This window comes from Hypanus sabinus, chromosome 14 (genome assembly GCF_030144855.1).
Source record: "Hypanus sabinus isolate sHypSab1 chromosome 14, sHypSab1.hap1, whole genome shotgun sequence".
Classification (NCBI taxonomy): domain Eukaryota; kingdom Metazoa; phylum Chordata; class Chondrichthyes; order Myliobatiformes; family Dasyatidae; genus Hypanus; species Hypanus sabinus.
This window is the reverse complement of record NC_082719.1, coordinates 14957612-14984250: the sequence shown is the minus strand read 5'-3', so window position 1 is coordinate 14984250 and position 26639 is coordinate 14957612. Positions and strand designations below refer to the sequence as shown.

The 26639-nt window shown below is 42.1% G+C and overlaps 1 protein-coding gene across 7 annotated transcripts in view; it reads right to left on the bottom strand.

The window, feature by feature from the left end:
• The window catches only part of LOC132404565 (calcium/calmodulin-dependent protein kinase type II subunit delta), a 460565-nt gene that overhangs the window by 324460 nt on the left and 109466 nt on the right, over positions 1-26639 (bottom strand). For all 7 annotated transcript variants that reach the window (XM_059988784.1, XM_059988786.1, XM_059988789.1 and 4 more), the window contains exon 3: positions 19147-19206. In XM_059988784.1, coding sequence (XP_059844767.1) covers positions 19147-19206 — 60 coding nt within the window. The remainder of the gene's footprint in view (positions 1-19146; positions 19207-26639) is intronic.

Sequence of the window (26639 nt, the reverse complement as noted above, 5' to 3'; positions counted from 1 at the left end):
TCTACCTATTCTCATAAGGCACGCTCCCCAATCCAGGCAACATCCTTGTAAATCTTCTCTGCACCCTTTCTATGGTTTCCACATCCTTCCTGTAGTGAGGTGACCAGAACTGAGCACAATACTCCATGTGGGGTCTGACCCGGTTCCTATATAGCTGCAACATTACCTCTCAGCTCCTAAATTCAATTCCACGATTGATGAAGACCAATACACCATATGCCTTCTTAACCACAGAGTCAACCTGCGCAGCTCCTATGAGTGTCCTATGGACTCAGACCCCAAGATCCCTCTGATCCTCCACATTGCCAAGAGTCTTACCACCAATACTACATTCTTCCATCATATTTTACCTACCAAAATTAATCACTTCACACTTATCTGGGTTGAACTCCATCTGCCACTCTCCACCCAGTTTTGCATCCTATCGATGTCCCATTGTAACCTCTGACAGCCCTCCACACTATCCACAAAACCTGCAAATTTGTGTCATCAGCAAAATTACTAACCCATCCCCCCACTTCCTCATCCAGGTCATTTATAAAAAATCACAAAGATATGGGGTCTCAGAACAGATCCCTGAGGCACACCACTGGTCACTGACCTCCGTGCAGAATATGACCCATCCACAACCACACTTTGCCTTCTGTGGGCAAGCCAGTTCTGGATCCACAAAGCAATGTCCCCTTGGATCTCATGCCTCCTTACTTTCTCAGTAAGTCTTACATGGGGTATCTTATCAAATGCCTTGCTGAAATCCATACACACTACATCTACTGCTCTTCCTTCATCAAAGTGTTTAGTCATATCCTCAAAAAATTCAATCAGGGTCGTAAGGCATGACCTGCCCTTTACAAAGCCATGCTGACTACTCCTAATCATATTATGCCTCTCCAAATGTTCATAAATCCTGCCTCTCAGGATCTTCACCATCAACTTACCAACCACTGATGTAAGACTCACAGGTCTAAAATTTCCTGGGCTACCTCTACTTCCTTTTTTTAATAAGGGAACAACATCCGCAACCCTCCAATCCTCCAGAACCTCTGATGCAAAGATCATCGCCAGAAGCTCAGCAATTTCCTCCCTCGCCTCCCACAATCTCATCTGATCCCAGTCACTTATCCAACTTGATGCTTTCCAAAAGCTCTAGCACATCCTCGTTCTTAATATCTATATGCTCAAGCTTTTCAGCCTGCTGCAAGTCATCACTACAATCACTAAGATCCTTTTCCATAGTGAATATTGAAGTAAAGTATTCATTAAGTACCTCTGCTATTTCCTCCGGTTCCATACACACTTTCCCACTGTCACACTTGATAGGTCGTATTCTTTCACGTCTTATCCTTTTGCTCTTCACGTACTTGTAGAATGCCTTGGGGTCTTCCCTAATTCTGCCCGCCAAGGCCTTCTTGTGGCCCCTTCTGGCTCTCCTAATTTCCTTCTTATGCTCCTTCCTATTAGGCTTATAATCTTCTAGATCTCTAACATTACCTAGCTCTCTGAATCTTTTGTAAGCTTTTCTATTCTTCTTGACTAGATTTATTACAGCCTTTGTACACCACGGTCCCTGTACCCTACCATAACTTCCCTGTCTCATTGCAATGTACCTAGACAGAACTCTACACAAATATCCCCTGAATATTTGCCACATTTCTTCCATACTTTTTCCTGAGAACATCTGTTTCCAATCTAAGCCAATTTCCTGCATGATGGCCTCATAATTCCCCTTACTCCAATTAAACACTTTGCTAACTTGACTGTTCCTATCTCTCTCCAACACTATTGTACAGAAGATAGAATTAACTATCTCCAAAACGCTCTCCCACTGAGACCTGACACCTGACCAGGTTCATTTCCCAATACCAGATCAAGTACAGCCTCTCCTCTTGTAGGCTTATCTACATACTGTGTCAAGAGCTCTTCTTGAACACACCTAATAAACTCCACCCCAGATGCCAATTGATATTTGGGAAATTAAAATCACCCATCACGACAACCCTGTAATTATTACACCGTTCCAGGATCTGTTTCCCTATCTGTTCCTTGATATCCCTGTTACTATTCGGCAGCCTATAAAAAACACCCAGTGAAGTTATTGAACCCTTCCTGTTCCTAACCTCCACCCACAGAGACTCTGTTGACAATCCCTCCATGGTGTCCACCTTTTCTGCAGCCATGACACTATCTCTAATCAATAGTGCCACACACCCACCTCTTTTGCCTCCCTCCCTGTCCTTTCTGAAACATCTAAAACTTGGCACTTGAAGTAACTAATCCTGTCCCTGAGCCATCCAAGTCTCTGTAATGGCCACCACATCCTATCTCCAAGTACTGATCCACATTCAAAGCTCATCCGTTTTGTTCACAACACTCCTTGCATTGAAATGGACACATCTCAAGCCTTCGGTCTGAGTGCGTCCCTTCTCTATCATCTGCCTATCCTCCCCCTCGCACTGTCTACAAGCTTTATCTGTTTGTGTGCTAACCTCCTCTTCCCCAGTCGCTTCAGTTCAGTTCCCACCCCACAACAATTCTAGTTTAAACTCTCCCCAGTAGCCTTAGCAAACCTCCCCGCTAGGATATTGGTCTCCCTGGGATTCAAGTGCAATCCCTCCTTTTTATACAGGTTACACCTGCTCCTAAATAGGTCCCAATAATCCAGAAATCTGAGTCCCTGGCTTCTGCTCCAATCCCTCAACCACGCATTGTCCTTCACCTCATCCTATTCCTATTCTCACTGTCATGTTGCAAGGGGAGTAATCCCAAGAATACTACCTTTGCAGTCCTGTTTCTCAACTTCCTTCCTAATTCCCTGTAGTCTTTTTTCAGGACCTCTTCCCTTTTCCTACCTATGTCATTGGTACCAATATGTACCACGACCACTGGCTGTTCTCCCTCCCACCGCAGGATATCTTAGACGCGATCAGAAACATCCCGGATCCTGGCACCTGGGAGGCAAACTACCATCCAAGTTTCTTTCCTGTGTCCACAGAATCGCCTGTCTGACCCCCTAACTATAGAATCCCCTATCACTGCTGCCTTCCTCTTCCTCTCCCTACCCTTCTGAGCCACAGGGCCAGACTCTGTGCCAGAGGCACGGCCACTGTCACTTCCCCCAGGTAGGCTGTCCCCCCACCCCAACAGTACTCAAACAGGTGTACTTATTGTCAAGGGGTACTCTCTAGTACTTGACTCTTCCCCTTCCCCCTCCTGACTGTGACACATGGCCCCAGAGTGACCACCTCCCTCTAACTCCTCTCTATCAGCTCCTCGCTTTCCCTGACTAAAGAAAATATCTTTCATCCAGAGGTGGTTAAGGTTTGAAACGCGTTATCGGACTGCATAGTCAAAGCAGATACTGTCACAACAGTTAACACAAACAGGTGAGCACCTGAATTCCAAGACAAAGATGGCTATAGACCAAGTACAGGTAGATGGGATTATTATATAGAACGTACAAAATCTACAGCACATTACAGGCCCGTCGGCCCACAATGTTGTATTGACCAGGTAACCTGCTCTAGAAGCTGCCTAGAATTTCCCTACCGCATAGACCTCTATTTTTCTAAGCTCTAGGTACCTATCTAAGAGTCTCTAAGGACCCTATTGTATCCGCCTCCACCACCTTTGCTGGCAGTACATTCCACGCACCCACTACTCTCACTGTGAAAAACATACCTCTGACAACCCCTTGTATCTACTTCCAAGCACCTTAAAATTATGCCCCCTCAAGTTAGCCGTTTCAGCCCTGGGAAGAAGCCTCTGGCTATCCACATGATCAATGTCTCTCATCATTATATAAATGAGCACTTGATAGTCAGCATAGATATGTGGGCCAAGTAGCCTGTTTTTGTGTTGTACAGCCCTTATGAATAAGCAATCAGACAACTAATAATTAGAAAAGGCCTGAAGCCTTCCAGAAACCAGGCATTAATATGAATAAGTATCAAAGCTGGCAAGCTAATGTGCATGTCACAAAATCAAATGTATCTAAATATCACTAGTTGCTATGTATGCACAACATTGAATATGGAAAATATACAAACTGCTTCTGTAGAATATGGATAACATCTTTGCAACCATAAATTAAAAGACAGAAACACAATGCTAACATAATTCACAAAAGACTGAGGTTTTGATTTCCCTTTCTTTAACACGGCAAAACTGATTACAGTAATTATAGCAATAAGCAAAGGTTCCATCAAATTAAAAATCCTCAATGCTCAAAAAAGGGTTTAGATTGCCACCTGGGATGCACTGAGATTTAAATTATTAGGTTTTACTCAGCTTCTAGAAAGAACATCATCAGACAGTATCTAAATAAAATCAACATTGTTTAAGAAGTGGGGGAAGTGACTATTAATAGATCAAAGCTCAGTAACTGCCAAGTTTAACCAAAATGTAACCAAGGAAGGTCTTCATGAACTTTGCCCTCTCTCCTTTAGATGTTATCTGACTATCAAATAGATTGCTCTCAGTAAAAGATTGTTCACATTTATTGGTCTCCCTTTGAATTAATAACCTGGTCTATCAAAATTTCACAACAATGTGAGCTTGAAAGTTGCTTTACAGTCATAGAAAATTACTTTATAGGAGGCAATCTCCCATCCATCCTAGTTAAAGCTATACATTAGCTTCATCTGCAGTGGCTTTGCATATTTCTGTCCTTCTGAAGTTTGCTCTTGTTCTCCACATTGAGTACAATATTCATAAATTCTAAATATTACACATGCAAAAAAAAATTATTAGTTTTTTATACATTTTCTACATAACTACAGATAAAAAAAAACCCATATCAAAATGAAGAACATTGATACAGTGTAAAAATATACAATAATAATATGATACAAAGAAAGATAATTGAGAAAGCACCCAAATTGAAGACATGTAAAATTAGTATCCTCCCCAAGCCCCGCAACAAAAAAAAACTCCAGACCAACCACAACACAATATAGAGAATATGAATCAGGACAATCAAACCCCCAAAACTGTAAATACACTTAGCAACAGAAGATATTAATGCCTACTACCAAAAAAAAGGAGCTGAAAGCAAGGAACCAAAAAAAAACCTTAGTTAAGAGGAAGGTTATGAAAGTACTCAATAAAAGGTCCCCAGACCTTATGGAACTTTGAAGTCTGAATTAAGAACTGAATAATGAATTTTTTCAAGGTCTAAGCAGGTCATAATATCATTAAGCCATTGAGCACGCGTGGGTGGGGCAACATCTCTCCATCTAAGGAGGATTAACTGTCTAGCCAGGAGAGAGGCAAAAGATAATATTCGACACTTAGTCGAACTCAAATGTAAATCTGTCTCACCCCAGAAACCGAACAAAGCAATTAAAGGGTTTGGTTCTAGGTGGTGATTCAGAATATACGATAACATTATGAAGACATCTTTCCAAAATTTCTCCAAGCTAGGACAAAACCAGTACATATAAATGAGAGAGGCCTCGCCCCTTTTGCATTTATCACAAAGCGGACTAATGTTAGAGTAAAATCGAGATAATTTAGATTTAGACATATGGGCTCTATGAATAATCTTAAACTGTAAAAGGCAATGGTGAGCACAAAGAGAGGTTGAATTAACCGATTTGAGAATCGAGTCCCAAGTCTCATCAGATAAGAGGGCATTTAAATCATGCTCCCATGCCACTTTAATTTTATCCACAGGGGCACGTCGTAAGGCTGCTAATTTATCACAAATAAATTATATTAAACCTTTACCTAGTGGATTAATAGAAAGAAATAAGTCCATAACATTTTTCTCAGGCATTTCAGGGAAGTTAGGAATTAAAGGAATAATAAAGTGTCTAATTTGGAGATATCTAAAAAAAATGAACATTGAACAGATTGAACTTAGCAGAGAGCTGTTGAAAAGAAGCGAAGCGATTATCAATAAAAAGATCTTCAAAATGTCTAATGCCCTTCCTATACCAATCCTGGAATGCTGAGTCATACGTAGTAGGTAAAAAAAGTATGTAAGATGGGGCTAGAAAAGGAAAAACCATGGAAACCATAAAATTTCCTAAACTGAGCCCATATATGCAAAGTGTGTCTAACAAGAGGATTAACTATTAATCTGGACAAACTACTAGGGAGTACAGAGCCAAGAAGTGCAGAGATAGATAATTCTTCAGTGAAGCTCAACTCCATTGCCACCCAATTAGGGCACTCGGGTTGGCCATGGAAAAAAGACCAAAAGGTAGCACAACGTATATTGGCTGCCCAATAATATAAACGAAAGTTAGGTAAAGCCATGCCACCCTCTTTTTTAGATTTTTGGAGATAAACTTTATTAATTCTAGAGCGCTTATTCTTCCACAGATATGACAAAATAATAGAGTCTAAGGAATCTAAAAAAGATTTAGGAATAAAAATTGGGATTGATTGAAATAAGTATAAAAGTTTAGGGAGAACATACATTTTAACAACATTAATACGACCTACCAAAGACATAGATAGAGGTGACCATTGTAACAGACTCTGTTTTATAGTATATGAAAGATTGGCAAAATTTTCACAAAAGAGATCTTTAAACTTCCTTGTGACTGTAATCCCAAGATAAGTAAATTGATTATGAACTACTTTAAAAGGGGGATCACGAAATGTTAATTCTTGTGCTTCTTTATTAATTGGGAAAAGTTCACTCTTACGTAAATTAAGTTTATATCCAGAGAACTGGCTAAACTGGTCAAGAAGTGAAAACATTGGAGGTAAGGATGTAGACGGATTTGAAAGAAAAAGTAATAAGTCATCAGCATAAAGAGAAACTTTATGCTCAACACCCCCTCTCCAAATCCCGGTCAATTCAGGACAATTTCGAAATGCTATCGCCAAAGGTTCTATAGCCAAATCAAAGAGAAAGGGATTTGAAGGGCATCCCTGACGGGTGCCGCGTTTGAGGTTAAATAACTGGGATTTCTGAAAATTAGTTAAAACAGAGGCAGTAGGACACAAATACAGCAATTTGATCCAAGAGATAAAACTTTGACTGAAGTCAAATTTTTCTAAAACTGCAAAAAGGTAGTTCCACTCTATACGATCAAATGCTTTCTCCGCATCGAGGGAAATAACACATTCAGGAATCCCAGTTGGAGGTGAGTATAAAATGTTAAATAAACGCAGAATGTTAAAAAAAGGAAGACGGTTTTTAATAAAACCAGTTTGATCATCAGAAATAATAGAGGGAATTACAGTTTCTAACATCAACATTAAGCAAAGAAATCGGCCTATACGAGGAACACTCTGTTGGGTCTTTACCCTTTTTTAATAAAAGAATAATAGATGCCTCATTAAAAGAGGGTGGCAATTTGCCATAATTAAACGAGTCAGATAATACTGAGAGTAACTGAGGAGAAAGAAGTGAAGAGAATGGTTTATAAAATTCTACGGGGAACCCATCAGGTCCAGGAGATTTCCCTGAAGACAATGCAGAAATTGCAAAAGATATTTCTTCTGATGATATAGGCGCATTAAGTTTGGCTTTAGAATCAGATGAAAGCGAAGGAATATTCAGATTATTTAAAAAATGATCAACAGAGATATTGTCAACATGCAAAATTTTAAATTGTTCCCTGTATACACAAGGCTGGGACATTAATGCTTTCAATGCACAGAATAATGTAATTTTCATTAATTAATTCCTTTGTTCAACCTGGTCGGGGAACGTGTGAAGAACTGTACTGTATTGGTGAGCACAAAGAAGCAATTTCAGACTAAAATGGAATCATAAATGTACACTCCGCAACTGTGGCAGGATTTGCACAATATAACTTCTTACAAGGCGAGATCAGGTAGCATAACTTCCAATGACCCATTACTTCTGGATGAACTTAATGTTTTTGATGCACATTTTGATAGAAGAAACTATGAATCAACCACATAAACATCCACATCGCCACATGACCCTGTAAGTCTGGGCTTCCTACAACAGAGTGAATCTACAAAAGGCATCTGGTCCAGACTGGATACCTGGCCAAGTACCGCAGGTCTGGTGCAGAGCAGATATATTCAACCTCTCCTATCTGTGGTCTGAGGTTCTCGCGTACTTCAAATAGGCATCTTCTGTACCAGTGTCCAAGAAGAGCATGGCACCATCCAGTGGCAATTACATCAACTGTGAGAATTGACCCGAGAGGTCAACTCCTGCCTCTGCTCCAATTTACCTGCTACCATGACAGGACAGTAGCAGATGCAATGTCTCTGGCTCTTCACTGTTCCGGACATTATGTTCAACAAGAAAATCTGCATCAAACTGTTGTTCATCAACTATAGCTCAGCATTCAACATAATTATCCCATCCAAAATTACCATCAAGCTTGCAAAACCTGAGTCTCTATACCTCCCTCTGCAACTGGATACACAACTTCAAAAGAGGTTCATGAAAATGATTCCAAGTTTTAAATAAAAAGCACTTGATCCCCTGTGTGCCTACTGGAATTCAGAAAAATGAAGCATGACCTCATTGAAAACTATCGAATGCTGAATGGCCTCGATAGAGAGGATGAGGAGAGGACATTTCCTCTGATGGGAAAGCCTAAGATCAGAGGATACAGCCTTAGAATAAAACATAGAGCATAGAATATAGAAATCTACAGCACATTACAGGCCCTTCGACCCATAAAGTTGTTCCGAACATGTATAAACTGCCTAGAGTTATCCTATTGCATAGCCCTCTAATTTTCTAAGCTCCATATTTCTATCCCAGTCTCTTAAAAGACCCTATTGTACCTGCCTCTACCACCTTTGCCAGCAGTGCATTCCACACACCCACCACTCTGTGTAAGAATTTTACCCCAGACATCCCCTCTTCCATGCACTTTAAAATTGTGCCTCTCATGTTAGCCATTTCAGCCCTGGGAAGAAGCTTCTGACTATCCACCTGATCAATGCCTCCATCAGGTCACCTCTCATCCTCTGTCTCTCCAAGAAGAAAAGGCCAAGTTCACTCAACCTATTCTCATAAGGCATGCTCTCCAATCCAGGCAACATACGTAAATCTCCTTTGCACTCTTTCTATAATATCCACATCCTTCCTGTAGTGAGGTGACCAAAACAGAACATAATACTCCAAGTGGGATCTAACTAAGGTCTTATATAGCTATAACATTACTTCATGGTTCTTGAACTCAATCCCACAGTTGATGAAGGTCCTTCTTAACAACACTGTCAATCTTTGCAGCAACTTTGAGTGTCCTATGGACACGGACCCAAGGTTACACTGATCCTCTACACTGCCAAGAGTCTTACCATTAATACTATACACTGTCTTCAAATTTGACCTACCAAATGAACCACTTCATATTTATCTGGATTGAACTCTATCTGCCACTTCTCAGCCCAGTTCTGCAACCTATTGATGTCCTGCTGTAACCCCTGACAACCCTCCAGACTATCCACAACACCCCCAACTTTGTGTCATCAGCAAACCTACTAACCCACCCTTCTACTTCTTCATCCAGACCATTTATAAAATTCTCAAAGAGAAGAGGTCCCAGAACAGATCCCGGCAGAACACCACTGGTCATCGACCTCCATGCAGAATACAAACCATCCACAACCACCCTTTGCCTTCTGTGGGCAAGCCAATACTGGATCTACAATGCAAGGTCGCCTTGGACCCCATGCCTCATTACTTTCTGACTGAGCCTTGCATGAGGAACCTAATCAAATGCCTTCATATACACTACATCCACTGCTCTACATTCATCAATGTGTTTAGTCACATCCTCAAGAATTCAATCAGGCTCATAAGGGATGACACGCCCTTAGAAGGGTGTTAGAGAATAGAGGGATATCCCTTCAGAATGGAGATGAGGAGGAATTTCTTCGGCCAGAGACTGGTGAACCTGTACATCGATGAGACTCAACATAGACTGGGAGACCGCTTTGTCAAGCATCTACGCTCCTTCTGCCAGAGCAATGGGATCTCCCAGTGGCCACCCATTTTAATTCCGCTTCCTATTCCCATCCCAATCTGTCCATTGCATCCACCTCCACTGTTGTGATGAGGCCACACTTAGGTTGGAGGAACAACACCTTATATTCCGTTTGGGTAGCCTCCAACCTGATGGCATGAACATTGATTTTTCAAACTTTGGTAATGCCCTCCAACCTCCACTACCCTACTGCTTCTCCATTATCCATCCCATTTCTCCTCTCTCACTTCATCTCACCAATCAACTTCCCAGCTCTTTAGTTCATCTCTCCCCCTCCTGGTTTCACCTATCACCTGGTGTTTCTCTCTCCCCTCCCCCCACCTTTTAAATCTACTCCTCAGTTTTTTTTCTCCAGTCCTGCCAAAGGGTTGACTGAAACATCGACTGTACTTTTTTCCATAGATGCTGCCTGACCTGCTGAGTTCCTCCAGCATTTTGTGTGTTGCTTGGATTTTCTTGTTTGTGAGAAAGCCAAAACTGATGGTTGAAGTTCAAGTGGAGATCTGGGATTAGTGGGGTGTCTTAGGAGATAGTGTTGCAACCTCTGTCGCTCAACATTTATTTAAATCAGTAGTTCCCAAAATTCAGTGCCTCCCAGACCACAGCCGGCTGTTAAATAAAAACTTCTTCTATTTGAGTTATGGATTAACTATAAAGATGAATAATTTGACTTTGATGAGATTCACATCACTTACTTGAAATTGAAGATTGATTTCACCAAACATTGTGAAAAATTGCCAAATATTCAACATTATGACTAATAGTCTTGGTTGATTACTGAATGAAACATCTGATTCTTCAAAGAATTTTATCACAGTTTCAAAAAACGCATAAGAGTGTCTCAGACAATTTCCTTTTGAGACCCATCTGATTTCTGTTTGCAACATTCAGACTGCTCATTATTCTCGATACAAAGTTCTCGAAATGAGAACTTGGGACTTGATTTTATTTACCACTGTAATAATGGTATTTAATGATTTTTTTGCGACAAGTTGGTGCCTGTGAATGGTAACTATGACGGTGAGTGTGGTAACTATGTTAAGTACAGCTTTTTCAAGAAAATAATAACCCCACGGAGGTATCCTGTCATCTGTTGCACAAGCAAGAAATGTCCTTCTCTTTGAAAAATTGCCCAACAACAAAAAAAGTTGATTCCCCCCTTCATATCTGTTTCTAATACCCTTGCAAGTAACAACTCTTCAATGGTGCTTTCATCTTTTATGAAGCAAACATATCAAAGAAGCAAAGTTTTGTTGCCTGACAAAGTCAACTCACTCAACAGCGGAGAAAATTCTGTTGTCCTTTAACTATTTACTCAAAACCTCACTTACTGCAGGCAGAATCGGTTCTTAACCAATTGTATGTCACTTTCTAGATAATCAATAAGGGAGTTGGGCTAAGGAATGGAAAATGGATTTCAACTTAAATAATTGTGATGTGATGTATTCAGGACAGTAAAAGCAGCAAATGCAGGGCACAGGAAAGTGCCGCGGACGACAGGGACCTGGGAGCAGAACTTCATGGTTTGCTGAAAGCAGCCCATACAAATAGACAGAAAGTGAAGAAGCCATTAAGCCTTCGTCAGACAGGACACTGGGTTTAGGAGTAGGAACATTATGTTGAAGCTAGATACACTCAGTGGCTACTTTATCCAGTACAGGAGGTACCTAGTACAGTGACCACAGAGTGTACGTTTTCAGCCTTCTGCTGTTGTTGCCCATCCACTTCAAAGTTCAATGTGTTGTGCATTTAGAGCTGCTCTTCTGCACACCACTTTTGTAATGTGTGGTTATGTGACCAATCTCCTCTGACCGCTCTCATTTTCACCCACAGAACTTCCACTTACTGGATGTTTCTTGTTTTTTTTTGCACCAAGCTCTAGAGAATGTAATGCACGAAAATTCCAGGATATCAGCAAATTCTGAGTTTTTCAAATAACGCCCTCTGGCACCAACAATCATTCCGTGGCTCAGGCAGGGGGAACGAGGGTATTGGTGTCAGACCCCTAGAGTGGGGAGAGAGGGACGGAGGAAGAGTGAGAGTGTAGAGAGAGAGAGAGAGAGAGTGTAAAGAGAGAGAGTGGAGGCAGTGTGAGAGGGGGGAGTGTAGACAGAGAATGTAGAGAGAGTGAGAGTGTAGAGAGAGAGATCGTAGAGAGAGTGAGAATGTAGAGAGAGCGATAGAGTGAGAGTGTAGAGAGATAGAGAGAGAGAGAGAGAGAGAGAGAGAGAGAGAGAGAGAGAGAGAGAGAGAGAGAGAGAGAGAAAGGGGAGAGGAAATAAAAGGAGGTGAATCAGGTAAGGCCAGTCTTTTTCAGTTGCACAGGCATGGTAAAGTGTTGGCATCAGAGCCCTAGATTCATCTGCAAATAAGAGGACGGTAGGTTGAAATGAATGAGCCATTGCTTGAGTGTGCCAGTGATTGAGGGGGAGGGCTTTGGCTTAATAGGCTTCAGGGAGAACAGGTGGAGGCACAGTTAAGAAGAGGTAAGACTTTTTTTTTTAAGTACACAGCAGTCAGGATGGAACGCTCCTCCTGTCGGATTCAGGAGTACCTGACTGTTTCCCTCATGACTACATCTGAGGGAAGTGCACCCAACTTCAGTGTCTGACTGACCGGGTCAAGGAGTTGAAGCTGGAGTTGGATGTACTCAGGGTCATAAACAAGGCTGAAGATATTATTGATGAGACTTTTGAAGAGGTGGTCACAGCCAGAGTACAGGCTTCAGGCAGTGGATGGGTGACCACCAGGAGAGGGAAGGGCATTAGGAAGCCAGTGCAAAGTTCCCCCGGTGGCCATACCCCTCAGTAACAAGTATAACTCTTGGGATACAGCTGGAGGGTGGGGAGTGGGAATGACACACCTGGGCGCAGCAGCAGTCAGGCTGGTGGAACTGTGGCTCAGCAGGGAAGGGTAAAGTCAGGCAGAGTGGTAGTTACAGGGGACTCATAGTTAGGAGGAAAGAAAGGAGATTCTGTGGCACAAAAGAGACACCAGAATGGTGTGTTGCCCCTTGGGTGCTAGGGTCCAGGGTGTGTCAAAGCAGCTGAGGATGGAGTTAGTTCCAGCTTGGGTGCCAGCCTCTGTAGATTCCAAGACACCTTCAAGGAGTGGTGCCTCAGAAAGGCGGCATCTAATATTAAGGACCCTCATCACCCAGGCATGCCTTCTTCTCATTGTTACCAACAGGAAGGAGGTACAGAAGCCAGCAGGCACACACTCAGCAATTTAGGAACAGCTTCTTCTCCTCTGCCATCCAATTCCTAAACGACATTGAACCCATGAACACTATCTCACTTTTTAAAAATTATTTGCTTTTGCACTATTTTTAAATAATTTAGTATACATTAATATACTTACTGTAATTGATTTATTTTTTTTCTATACTATCATGTATGGCATTGTACTCCTGCCAGTAAGTTAACAAGATTCATGACATATGCCAGTGATATTAAACCTGATACTGAATTCTGAATTTTCCCAAGGGGGAGGGGGAACAGCCAGAGGTTGTAATGCATATTGGCACCTATGACACAGGCAGAAAAGGGGAAGAGGTCCAATACAGTGAGTATACAGAGTTGCGGAAGAGACTGAAGAAAAGGACCTCCAAGGTAGTAATCTCCAGATTACTCCTGGTACTACAGATTAGGGATGATAGCATGCATAAATGAGTGGCCGAGGGCATGGTGCAGGGGACAGGGTTTCAAGTCCTTAGACCATTGGAACTTATTTTGGGGAAGGGGTGGCACATACAAGAAGGACTGGTTGCACCTGAACTGGAGGAGAACCAATACCCTGGCTGGGATGTTTGCTTATGCTACTTGGAAGAGTTTAAATTAGGTGTGCAGGGAGCTGGGAACCAGAGTACCAGATCAGTAAGGGAAGGGTCGGACCAGAAGGCAGATGTCAGGAAAAGTACTTACAATCAAAATAACAGGTATGATGTGTCGGATAGTTTGAAGTGTGTGTATTTTAATGCTATGTGTATTATAGGTAAAGGTGATGAACTTAGAGTGTAGATCAGTACATGGAACTAATGTTGTAGCCATTACTGAAATCTGGTTGAGAGAGGGGCAGGAATGGTTGATTAGTGTACCAGGTTTTCAAAGTTTTAGAAAAGATAGAGGAGGAGAGAAAAGGCGGGGGGGGGGGGGGGGGTAGTTGTACAACTAATCAGGGACAATATTATAGCTGCACTCGGGGGAGACATAATGGAGTGTTTAGACACATCATTTGGGTGGAACTCAGTAATAGGAAGGTTGCAATTACGCCGATGGGACTGTACTCCAGACCACCGGGACACTGACGAACAGATATATAATCAGATTAGGGAAACATGTAAAAATAATAGGGTTGTTGTCATGGGGGATTTCAGCTTCCACAATATAAACTGGAACCCTCTTTGTGCAAGGGGTTTAGATAGGGCAGAATTTGTTAAGAAAGGTTTCTTAATTCAATAGGTGGATGCTCCAATGAGAGGAGGGGCTGTACTGCACCTGGTGTTGGGTAATGGGCCTGGCCAGGTGACTGACTTCTCAGTTGGTAAACAGTTAAGGCATAGTGACTTAACTGTCAGGATAGCTATAAGGATGGGTATGGTCCCTGTGGTAAAGTCCTCAACTGGAGTAGGGCAAATTCCAAGGACTAAGAAGAGTTAACTTGTAACACCTGTTACCTGGCAAGTCCACATTAGATAAGTGGAGAGTGTTTAAAGATCAATTGCACAGAGTAAAGGAAAGGTATGTTCCTGTTAGAAGGAAGGGCAGGGTTGGAAAGATAAATGTCTTGAGAGATGATGAATTCAGTCTAGAAGAAAAGCTTATAAAGCTTCAGAAGTTAGGTTCAAGCAAAGCAGATGAGTATAAAGAAGCCAGAAAAGAATGAAAGGGAATTAAGAAAGCCAGGAGGGGCTATGGAAAGTCCCTGCCGAATAGGATTAAGTTGAATCCCAAGGCATCAAGAGAGATAACTGGGGAGAAGGGGGGACCACTCAAGCATAAAAGAGGGAATATTTGCTTGGATGTGGAGAATATGTGTGAGGTACTTAGTGAGTACTTCGGTTCAGTATCTACTGAGGAAAAGGAATTGAATTGGAGGACCAGGGGATCAATGCTGAGTGTATTAGTGCATTTAGAGGTCAAGGAGAGGGAAGTTTTAGGCATCTTAATGAGTGTTAAGGTGGTTAAGTCCCCAAGGCCTGATGGAATTTACCCCAGATTATTGAAGAAGGCAAGATGTGAGACTGCTGGGCCTTGGCCAGTATCTTCATATCCTCTCCAGGCACGGGCAAGGTCTCAGATGGCTGGCGAGAAGCTAATGTTGTATTCTATTTAAGAAAGGAACAAGGAAAAATCCTGGGAACTATAGACCAGTGAGTCTCGTATCGGTTCTCAGGAATTGCTGGAGAAAAACCTTAGGGATATGATATACCGTATGAGCATTTGGAAACAAATGGCTTAATCAGGGAGAGCCATCATGGCTTTGTATGGGGCAGGTCATGCCTTACCAACTTGATTGAGTTTTTTGACAAGGTGTCGAAAGAGGTAGGGCAGTGGATGTTATCTGCATGGATTTTCATTAGGAATCTGACAAAATGCCTCATGGGAGGCTAATCCAGAAGATTAAGATGCACGGGGTCCATGGTGAAATACTGGTTTGGATTTAGAACTGGTTCGCACATAGTTAGTGGTTGAAGGGACTTTTTCAAGCTGTAGGTCTGTAAAATAGTAGAGCTCTGCAGGCATCTGTCCTGGGACCTCTGCTGTTTGTAATGTATACAAACAACCATTTCTAGCATCTTGGTTTGGACAATGAAGAGTGTAAAGGCATAAATGGGGTGGACAGAGCCATGAAATAATGCTGGTCGTAGTCCTGTACAATGACCAGTAAGAAGGTGTCCCAGGTAGGTCAGGGATGGAGATCCAATGGTTCAATTGATGAGGAACAGTACAAGACTCAGGAGCTCCAAATACACAGGGGCGATAACTCTCCAGCAGCCAGAGACCAACCATCGCAGATATGGAGGATCCCACGGACACATGGAGATCAGGACCATGAGGAACGCATGGCCAGCGTAGACTCCTTTCCTAGGTAATACCTTTTCTTTTCATTGACTGCTCATGGAGAGTCAGGGGTTCTAGTTGGAGCACACAAGTAGATTGAACCCATGTGTTTTTTAGTTGAAATAATAAAAATTACTTGTCGGTAAATACAGATTCTCTGTGCCTCACAGGGGTGAATCTTGTGACAAGACCCGCTGACGAGATCTGCACCTCGGTCATCTCTGAAGCTGAGGTACATAGAACATTCCAACGTGCCAACAGCCACAAGGCAGCAGGGCCAGACAGCACCACGCTGTATGCGGAGCAGCTGGCTGGTGTGTTTACGGACATTTTTAATCTCTCCCTCTCCCAGTGTGTAGTGCCCTCCTGTTTCAAATCATCCATCATTGTCCCTGTACGTAAGAAAGCCAAGGTAACATGCCTGAATGGTGGCAGCCTGTTGCACTCACCTCAATTATAAGCAAATGCTTTGAGAGGCTGGTCAAAGACTGTATCTGCAGCATCTCCACCCACACTGGACCCCCTACAATTCGCTTACCAACAGAACCAGTCTACCCATGATGCCACAGCCACAGCACTGCACAATGTGCTCACTACTACCTGGAGAAGAAGGATGCATATATTGGAATGCTGTTCCTGAACTACAGCTCAGCATTTAACACCATAATTCCTTCCAGACTTGACAGGAAGCTCAAAAACCTTGGCCTGTACCCCACCTTGTGCAGCTGGATCCCAGACTTCCTATCAGATTGCCGACAGGTGGTAAGGATGGGCTCCCTCACCTCTGCCCCTCAACACAGGTAACCCCCCCCCTGAGTCACCCCACAACCACACCCACTGCTGACCAACTGACCAAATCAATCCACAGCTAGTGCTGTGTTCTGAATCTCCTTCTCTACTCCCTTTACACGCATGACTGTACTGCCACACACAATTCCAATCTGCAGATCAAATTTGTAGATGACATGACTTTGGACAGCCTTATTTCTAGCAGTAATGAGACGCGTACAGAGGAGAGGTTCACACCCTGACACAGTGGTGCCAGGATAACAACCTCTCCCTCAATGTCTAAAAACAAATGAGCTGATGGTGAATTACAGGAGGAACGGAGACAGGCTCGGCCCGATCAACATCAATGGGTCTGCAGTTGAGAGGGTGAGTAGTTTTAAGTTCCCCGGTATACACATCACCAGAGATCTCGCCTGGACTGGTTTTGTGGCCAAAAAAAAAGCTCAAAGGTGTCCCTTTCACCTCAGGTGTTTGAGGAAGTTCAGCATGGGTCCCCAAATCCTCAAGCCCTTCTACAGGGGCACCACTGAGAGATTCCTGACTGGCTGTATCACCACCTGGTGCGGGAACTGCACTAACCTTGATCGCTGGGCAATGCACAGAGTGGTACGGACAGTCCAGTGCATCTGTGGATATGAACGTCCATCCAATGAGGACATTTATAGCAGTAGATGCAGAAAGAAGGCCTTGGGTATACCAGTCACCCCAACCACAAACTGTTTCAGCTGCTTTTGTCTGGTAAATGCCAGCACAGTATTAAAGCCAGGACCAAGAGGCTATGGAACAGCTTCTTTCTACAAGCCATTAGACTTTTAAATTCACAGTCGAAATGTCTAATACCAGAGGGCATTCATTGAAGATGAGAAGGTGTAGGTTAAAGGGAATGTGAGGGGTAAGTTTTTTTTACTCAGAGAGTGATGGATGTCTGGAATGTGCTGCCTGGTACAGAGGTACAAGCAAATACATTAGAGGCTTTTAAGAGATGTTTAGATAGGCACATGGATTTAAGGAAGATGAAGGGATATGGATATTGTATAGGTAGAAAGGATTAGTGATTATTGATCTGCTTTTTAGCTGGCTCGGCACAACATTATGGGCTGAACGTCCTGTTCCTTTGCTGTATCCTTATATGTTCTATGGTCAAAGTTACTTAGATCACATTTCTATCCCATTCTGATGTTTGGTTTAACAACTGAACCTCTTGACTATTACTGCATGTTTTTATGCATTGAGTTGCTGTGACATGATAGGCTAATTCGGTATTTGTATTAATGATGTATACAGGTGTGCCCAAAAGTGGCCACTGGGTCTAAGCATTGGTGAATCCACATGGAATACCGTGTACAAGTTTGATCACCCAGCTATGGAAAAGACATTGTCAAGCTGGGGAGCATGCAGAAGAGATTTAAGAGGATGCTGCCTGGACTAGACAGCTAGAGTAATGGAGAGGTTGGACATGCTGAGATCGACATTCCCAGGAAATCTCACTGAAGTTTATAAAATCATGAGGAGTATGGAGAAGGTCACAGTCTTTTCCTCATGGCTGGGGAGTGCAAAACTGAAGGCACAGTCACTGGGTAAGATAAGAATGATTTAAAAGACACCTGATAGGTAACTTCTCTACACAGATGATAGAGAATACCTAAAATGAACTGCCAAAGGATGTGAATATACTGCAGCATTTGAGGCTTTTTTCTAATTGTGTTTTGTTTTTAAAATTGTGTATAATTTATGTATAACTTAAGCATTTCTTGTGAATGCAACTTATATGATGTTAAAAGTTTGTGATTCTCTTAAAAGCAAGTTTCTCATTGCAATTGTGCATTCATGTACTTGCACATATGGCAATAAACTTGATTACAAATTCCTGGCTAACGTATTAGATGTTAGGATCTGAACTTAGAAGCCAAAAGAGATTGTACTTATGAGGTAACTATCATGAAAATAAAGCAGAATATCAGTGCAGAGAAAATGCACCATTTTTGTCATGAGCAAGATATTTCGTTTTGCCAAGGTATATATAACAAAATTAATGCAAATCTTATCTTTCTTCACAACTACAAACCAGCAGTCCTTACACAACTCGTGTATATCGCCCCCCCCCCCCCCCACTACGGCAGCAATCTTCCCATAGTGCAGTGACCAGACCTGTCCTAGTTATCCAATGTGCTCCCAGGGTCATTTCTCTGTACTTCAGTCAATATTTATAAAATGATAGTCGATGGAATTTCAGTCAGGATGACACAGGTAGATTGTGCCTTGAATTGTTTGGAAAGGAAATTTAAAAAATATTAAGAGAATGGTTTACAGTTTGTTTGGAAATGCAGCTTGTAAAGCACAAGACACATTCATACCAATATTGGGATGCTTTAGTAGCCGACAAATGCGAGCCTCTCTCTCCAACTTCTGGTGATCTGTAATAAAAGAGAGAAAAACAAGTTACAAATGAGAAAATCTGCAGATGCTGGAAATCCAACAAGCTAATTTAAATTCATCTAAAGCATGATTCCCTGCAATGTAGTGACCAAAATAAAATTTGGAAAGAAAATCCAATAAATGGTATGGTTCAAACTTTTCTGAACTTTTCTCAGTTATGACTAAGTCACAAATCTAATATTGCTTTACTTTCATAAATGAATGTAATTTCCTTATTTACATCTTTATTAATCAAAAAGGGAGAAATGTGCAAAATCCCCAAAGATTCCTCCGGCTAAAACATATCTATTCTGACAAATATGTACTTCATGGTGCATAATAATGCAAAATTTCACGTTAGCAGTGCAATCCAACATTAAATATGCACAAAACAAACTGCTGGAACTCAGTAGGTCAAACAGCACCTGTGGAGGTAAAGGGATCTTTACCTCTGCACCTTCTTGGCTCAGCAGTTTCTTAATTAAAAAAGACGATCAATCTATATACTTTCGAAGATGCACTCAAAGGTAGATCCTGCAGAGTACAGCTATAGACCTATGGGCATTATTATCCACGCATACAAATAACAAATCTTCACAAAATGTCAAATTATTTTACAATGGTAGGAATTAAATCCAAAGAGCAAATACATACACTATGATAAAGTCATCAACAAAAAGCCCACAGTGCACCCCTGAAGTTCTGTGTGAGTGTGGGCACCTCCACACCTACATATCCAACGATGCACCAAACTTATGCATCAAGCCCAGTCTGTAGTCTCCAATCATCATGGATCTCCTTGCTAATTGACCATGTGAAGATTGGTAGCAATTAGAATGCAATGGCTATGAAACATTAAAAAAGTCACGCAGATTTATCTTCTGAACTCAAGACATCTTTAACTCAGACATTACATGAACATGACCAGCTATTTGGACTGCTTTCTTTTTCAAAAGTACTTATCAAGTGGAACTTAAAATATTCTGAAGGATGGATACAAAAAGGATGAGAGGTGACCCGATAGAGGTGTATAAGATAATGAGAGGCATTGATCATGTGGATAGTCATTTTCTCCTGTGAGAAAATCAAAAACTAGGTGCCACCATCTCAAAATGTGGGCTTGCCCAATTAAGTCAGAGTTGAGAAAAAATATTTTTCCACTCTCCCAAAGTTTACAATTACCTTTCTCAAAGCTTAGAGAAAGTGGAATCTTTCTAGAGGCAAATTCTTGATAAATATAGGTGAAATATTACAAAAAGAAGTCAGTAATGCAGAATTAAGGTTGCAATCACATTAGTCACAATCTTGTTCCTAATTGGTATCTTTGTCACCTTACATATCGAGAGAGCTGTGGACCTTGAAGCAGATGTAATTGCAACATTTAAAAGGGATCAGGATAGATTCATGGAAGGGGAGAGTTATAGGATGAGGGAAGCTACTGGAACCAGCAGAGAGGATGCTATGGTCAGCATGTACCAGTTGGCCCAAAGGATCTGATTCTATGCTGCAGTACTCTCTATGATTCCAAGAGATGATTAAATTTGAAATCTTATCTCCTTGCCCGCCCTTCGCCTCCCTCTAGTGTTCCTTCCCCCTTTTACTTTCTTCCATGGCCTTCTGTCTCTTTTACCAATTTACTTCCTAGCCCTTTACTTCATGCTTCCCCCTCCAGGTTTCACTTATCACCTGGCATTTCTCTGCCCCATCCCCCACCCCCTCAACTTTTTTTCTCCAGTCTGGCCAAAGGGTTTTGGCCCGAAAAGTTCACTGGACTCTTTTCCTAGATGCTGCCTGGCCCGCTGAGTTTCTCTAGCATTTTGCTTCGGAATGTGAGCCATCCAATCCAGGAAGTGGCATTTTTCATCTGTAAGCCTGACACAGTGTGAATGGGGGTCTTTGTTCATGGGAGGTGAAGAGAGAACACTCTGGAGAGAACCAGTCCTAGGATTCAACCCAGTGGAGACTGTGATTCGATGGAGCAAGGTGCAGTGAGGATTAGTGAATATAACTTTTCAAAGAGTTGAGCTCCAACTTGTGCACATTTGACTATTGAACTAGAAACCTAGAAACACAGAAACCTACAGCACAATAAAGGCCCTTAAGCCCTCAAAGCTGTGCTGAACATGTCCCTACCTTAGAACTACCTAGGCTTTACCCATAGCCCTCTATTTTTCTAAGCTCCATGTAACCACACAGGAGTCTCTTAAAAGACCCTATCGCTTCCGCCTCCAACACAGCCGCTGGCAGTCCATTCCACACATTCACCACTCTCTGAGTAAAAACTTACCCCTGACATCTTCTCTGTACATACTTCCAAGCACCTTAGAACTATGCCCTCTCATGCTAGCCAGTTCAGCCCTGGGGAAAAGCCTCTGACTATCCACATGATCAATGCCTCTCATTATCTTATACACCTCTATCGGGTCACCTCTCATCCTCTTTTGCTCCAAGGAGAAAAGGCCAAGTTCACTCAACCTATTCTCATAAAGCATGCTCCCCAATTTAGGCAACATCCTTGTAAATCTCCTCTGCACCCTTTCTATGGCTTCCACATCCTTCCTATAGTGACCATAAATGAGCACAGTACACCAAATGGGGTCTGATCAAGGTCCTATACAGCTGCAACATTACCTCTCGGCTCTTAAACTCAATCCCACGTTTGATGAAGGCCAATACACCATATGCCTCCTTAACCACAGAGTCAACCTGGGTAGCAACTTCGAGTGTCCTAAGATCCCTCTGATCCTCCACACTGCCAAGAGTCTTACCATTAATACTATATACTGCCATCATATTTGGATTATAATGGGACCTTTTTTGTTTTTTACTTTCTTTTCTTTTCTAGCCTTTTAGTTAAGTTGACATTCATAAATATAATTCCTATAATATTATGCAGAGTGCTATCGGTTTTTTCTTAGCACCGAGTGGTAACAAGGTAGCAAATTACATGGCATCCACACAATCTGGGGTTTGGGTGGAAAAAAGTGTCCCCATCTCACAGATTTGGCAGCACCTGAATGTGTATTCCCTAGACTCACCCAGCCCAAGAAAACTGGGATTTCATAGTACAAGGGAAAAACAATACCAGAATGTAAAATAAAGTGCTAGTTACAGTGCAGACACAAAATAAGGTGCAAGTTCACAAGCAAATAGACCATGAGGTCAAGAACCCATTTTCATACAGGGGACTCTTAAGAGATTTGTAACAGCAGGATAGAAGCCCCTTTGAGCCTGGTGGTATGTCCTTGCAGGTTTTTCTATCTTGTGCTTGATGGGAAAAGGGAGAAGAGAACATATTCTGTAAAGGAGGGAGTCTTTGATTATTTTAGGCTACTTTACTGAGGCAGCAAGAAGTGCAAACAAAGTTCAGCTAGGGGAGGCTGGTTTTCATGACATGCTGAGGTGTAAGGCCTTTGACAAGGTTCCGCACGGAAGATTAGTTAGAAAGGTTCAATCATTAGGTATTAATAATGAAGTAGTAAAATGGATTCAACAGTGGCTGGATGGGAGATGCCAGAGAGTAGTGGTGGATAACTGTTTGTCAGGTTGGAGGCCGGTGACTAGTGGTGTGCCTCAGGGATCTGTACTGGGTCCAATGTTGTTTGTCATATACATTATGATCTGGATGATGGGGTGGTAAATTGGATTAGTAAGTATGCAGATGATACTAAGGTAGGTGGTGTTGTGGATAATGAAGTAGGTTTTCAAAGCTTGCAGAGAGATTTAGGCCAGTTAGAAGAGTGGGCTGAACGATGGCAGATGGAGTTTAATGCTGATAAGTGTGAGGTGCTATATTTTGGTAGGAATAATCCAAATAGGACATGCATGGTAAATGGTAGGGCATTGAAGGATGCAGTAGGACAGAGTGATCTAGGAACAATGGTGCATAGTTCCCTGAAGGTGGAATCTCATGTGGATAGGGTGGTGAAGAAAGCTTTTGGTATGCTGGCCTTTATAAATCAGAGCATTGAGTATAGGAGTTGGGATGTAATGTTAAAATTGTACAAGGCATTGGTAAGGCCGAATTTGGAGTATTGTGTACAGTTCCGGTCACCAAATTATTGGAAAGATATCAACAAAATAGAGAGAGTACAGAGAAGATTTACTAGAATGTTACCTGGGTTTCAGCACCTAAGTTACAGGGAAAGGCTGAACAAGTTAGGTCTTTATTCTTTGGAACGTAGAAGTTTGAGGGGGGACTTGATAGAGGTATTTAAAATAATGAAGGGGATAGATCGAGTTGACGTGGATAGGCTTTTTCCATTGAGAGTAGGGGAGATTCAAACAAGAGGACATGATTTGAGAGTTGGGGGCAAAAGTTTAAGGGTAACACGAGGGGGAAGTTCTTTACTCATAAAGTGGTAGCTGTGTGGAATGAGCTTCCAGTAAAAGTGGTAGAGGCAGGTTTGGTATTGTCACTTAAAGTGAAATTGTATAGGTATATGGACAGGAAAGGAACAGAGGGTTATGGGCTGAGTGTGGGTCAGTGGGATTAGGTGAGAGTAAGTGTCGGCACGGACTAGAAGGGCCGAGATAGCCTGTTTCCATGCTGTAACTGCTATATGGTTATATATGGTTATGTGGTATCCATAACTTCTGTAGTCCTAGGCAGAACAGTAGCTGTATCAAGCCATCATGCATCCAGATAGAATGCTTTCTGTGGTACTGTTATCACATCCATCAAGATAGGCATGTAAGAGGGCATCTTAATCTAAAACAGACCTAACACATACAAATGCAACACTTGCTTTAGATAATAGGAAATGACCGTTGATGAATGTTTGAGCACTTTGAGAAAAGTTTCTGCCACTATGATATCTCCACTTATCACCTTCCATTATCAATCTCAATGGCTCTTCACACAGCCTTAGACCAACACAAACACCTACGTCAGGATGCTGTTCATCGACTGCAGCTCAGCATTCAACATCATCATTACCACAATCCCAGTTGAGAAGTTACAGAACATGGGCCTCTGCACATCCCTCTGCAATTGGATCCTCAGGTTCCTAACCAGGAGACCACAATCTGTGCGGATTGGTAATAACATATCCTCCAAGCTGACAATCAACACTGGTGCACCTCAGGGGTGTGTGCTTAGCCCACTGCTCTACACATGACTGCATAGCTAGGCATAGCTCAAATACAATCTATAAATTTGCTGATGATACAACCATTGTTGGTAGAATCTCAGGTGGTGACGAGAGGGCGTACAGGAGTGAGATATGCCAACTAGTGGAATGGTGCCGCAGCAACAACCTGGCACTCAATACCAGTAAGACAAAAGAGCTGATTGTGGACTTCAGGAAGGGTAAGACAAAGGAACACATTCCAATCCTCATAGAGGGATCAGAAGTGGAGAGAGTGAGCAGCTTCAAGTTCCTGGGTGTCAAAATCTCTGAGGAACTAACCTGGTCCCAACATATTGATGCAGTTATAAAGAAGGCAAGACAGCAACTGTACTTCATTAGGAGTTTGAAGAGATTTGACATGTCAACAGATATACTCAAAAACTCTATAGATGTACCATGGGCATCTGACAGGCTGCATCACTGTCTGGTATTGGGAGGGGGGGTGAGTGGGCTACTGCACAGGACCGAAAGAAACTGAAGAGGATTGTAAATTTAGTCCGCTCCATCTTGGGTACTAGCCTACAAAGTACCCAGGACATCTTCAAGGAGTGGTGTCTCAGAAAGGCAGCATCCATTGTTAAGGACCTCCAGAACCCAGGGCATGCCTTTTTATCACAGTTACTATCAGTAGGTGGTACAGAAGCCTGAAGGCACACACTCAGCAATTCAGGAACAGCTTCTTCCCCTCTGCCATCTGATTCCTAAATGGACATTGAACCCATGAACACTACCTCATTTTTATATATATATTACTTGTTTTTTTGCACTATTTTTAATCTATTCAATATACATCAATATAAATCAACATAATTGATTTATTATTATTTTTTCTTCTTCAATATTATTTATGGCATTGAACTGCTGCTAAGTTAACAAATATCACGACATCTGCTGGTGATAATAAACCTGATTCTGATTCTAATCTATATGAATGCGAAGGCTCCTGCTAGTAACAGTATACTTAAACAACAGTAAACTTTCCACGTGAATTTGACCTCCCAAAATGGACACATCATATTTCTCGGCCCATGCCTGCAACTGATCTTTATTCATTATTCATCCTCAGTCTTCTACAATATCCACAATGCCGCAGACCTATGAACTTATTGACTCACCCATCCAATTTCATCAAGTCATTAAGATATAGCACAAGTCATTATAGACACCATTCAAATCAATCTTTTCTATCAACCTACCATGAGAAATTTGCCAAATGCTCTTTAATCCTATTACCAAAGACATTTCATGGACCCTCCTGACTTTCTTAACTTCCTTATCGTGTTATTTTCTGGCTTATTATAATCCTTCCTTCTCAGTTAACTATGTTTGCAAGATGGCGCAGATTTGTTAGATGCTTCCAAGAGGATTCCTTAAATCAATATGTAGATAGTCCAACAAGAGGAGGGGCATACTGTCCCTGGTGTTGAATAATGAGCCAAGTGACCGAACTTGCAGTGGTGAGCAATTAGGGAATAATAATCACAATTCCTTAAACTTTAAGATAGCTATAAAGAAGGATAGGTATGGACCTTGCGGGAGAGTATTAAATTGGAGCAGGGTAAAGTTCAACTAGGAACTAGAGAGAGTTGATTGGAAACAGCTGTGTTTAGGCAAGTCTACATCCGACATACGGAGGACGCTTGAAGACCAACTGTGCTGAGTACAGCTATGTCCCCGTCAGAAGGAAGGACACTCGAGGATTATAAAGATGCCAGAAAATAAATCAATAAGGGAATTAGGAAGGTCAGGAAGGGCTATGGCGGGGCTGTCCCTGGCAGGTGGGATTGGGGAGAATCCCAGGGCATTTTATACATACATGAAGAGCAGGAGGATCTCATTGAAACCTACTGAATGTTGAAAGAACTAGATAAGGCGGATGTGGAGAGGATGTTTCCTATAGTGGGGGTATCCAGGACTAGAGGGCACAGCCTCAAAATTGAGGGGCAACCTTTTAGAACAGAGGTATGAAGCCAGAGAGTAGCAAACCTGTGGAATGCTCTCCCACAGACTGCGGTGGAGCCAAGTCCGTCTCCGTGGGTATACTTGAAGCGGATGTTGATAGTTTCCTGATTGACCAGGGCATGAAATGATATGCCAAGAAGGCAGGTTTAGGGGATTGAGTGGGATCCAGGATCAACCATGATGGAATGGTGGAGCAGACTCAATGGGCTGAATGGCCTCATTCTCCTCCTATGTCTTATGGTCTTATAATTCGGGAGAGGGTAGGACCACTTGAGGATAAAGTGGGGAACATTTATTTGGGTGAGAAGGATGTGGGTGAAATCCTTAATTAGTACTTT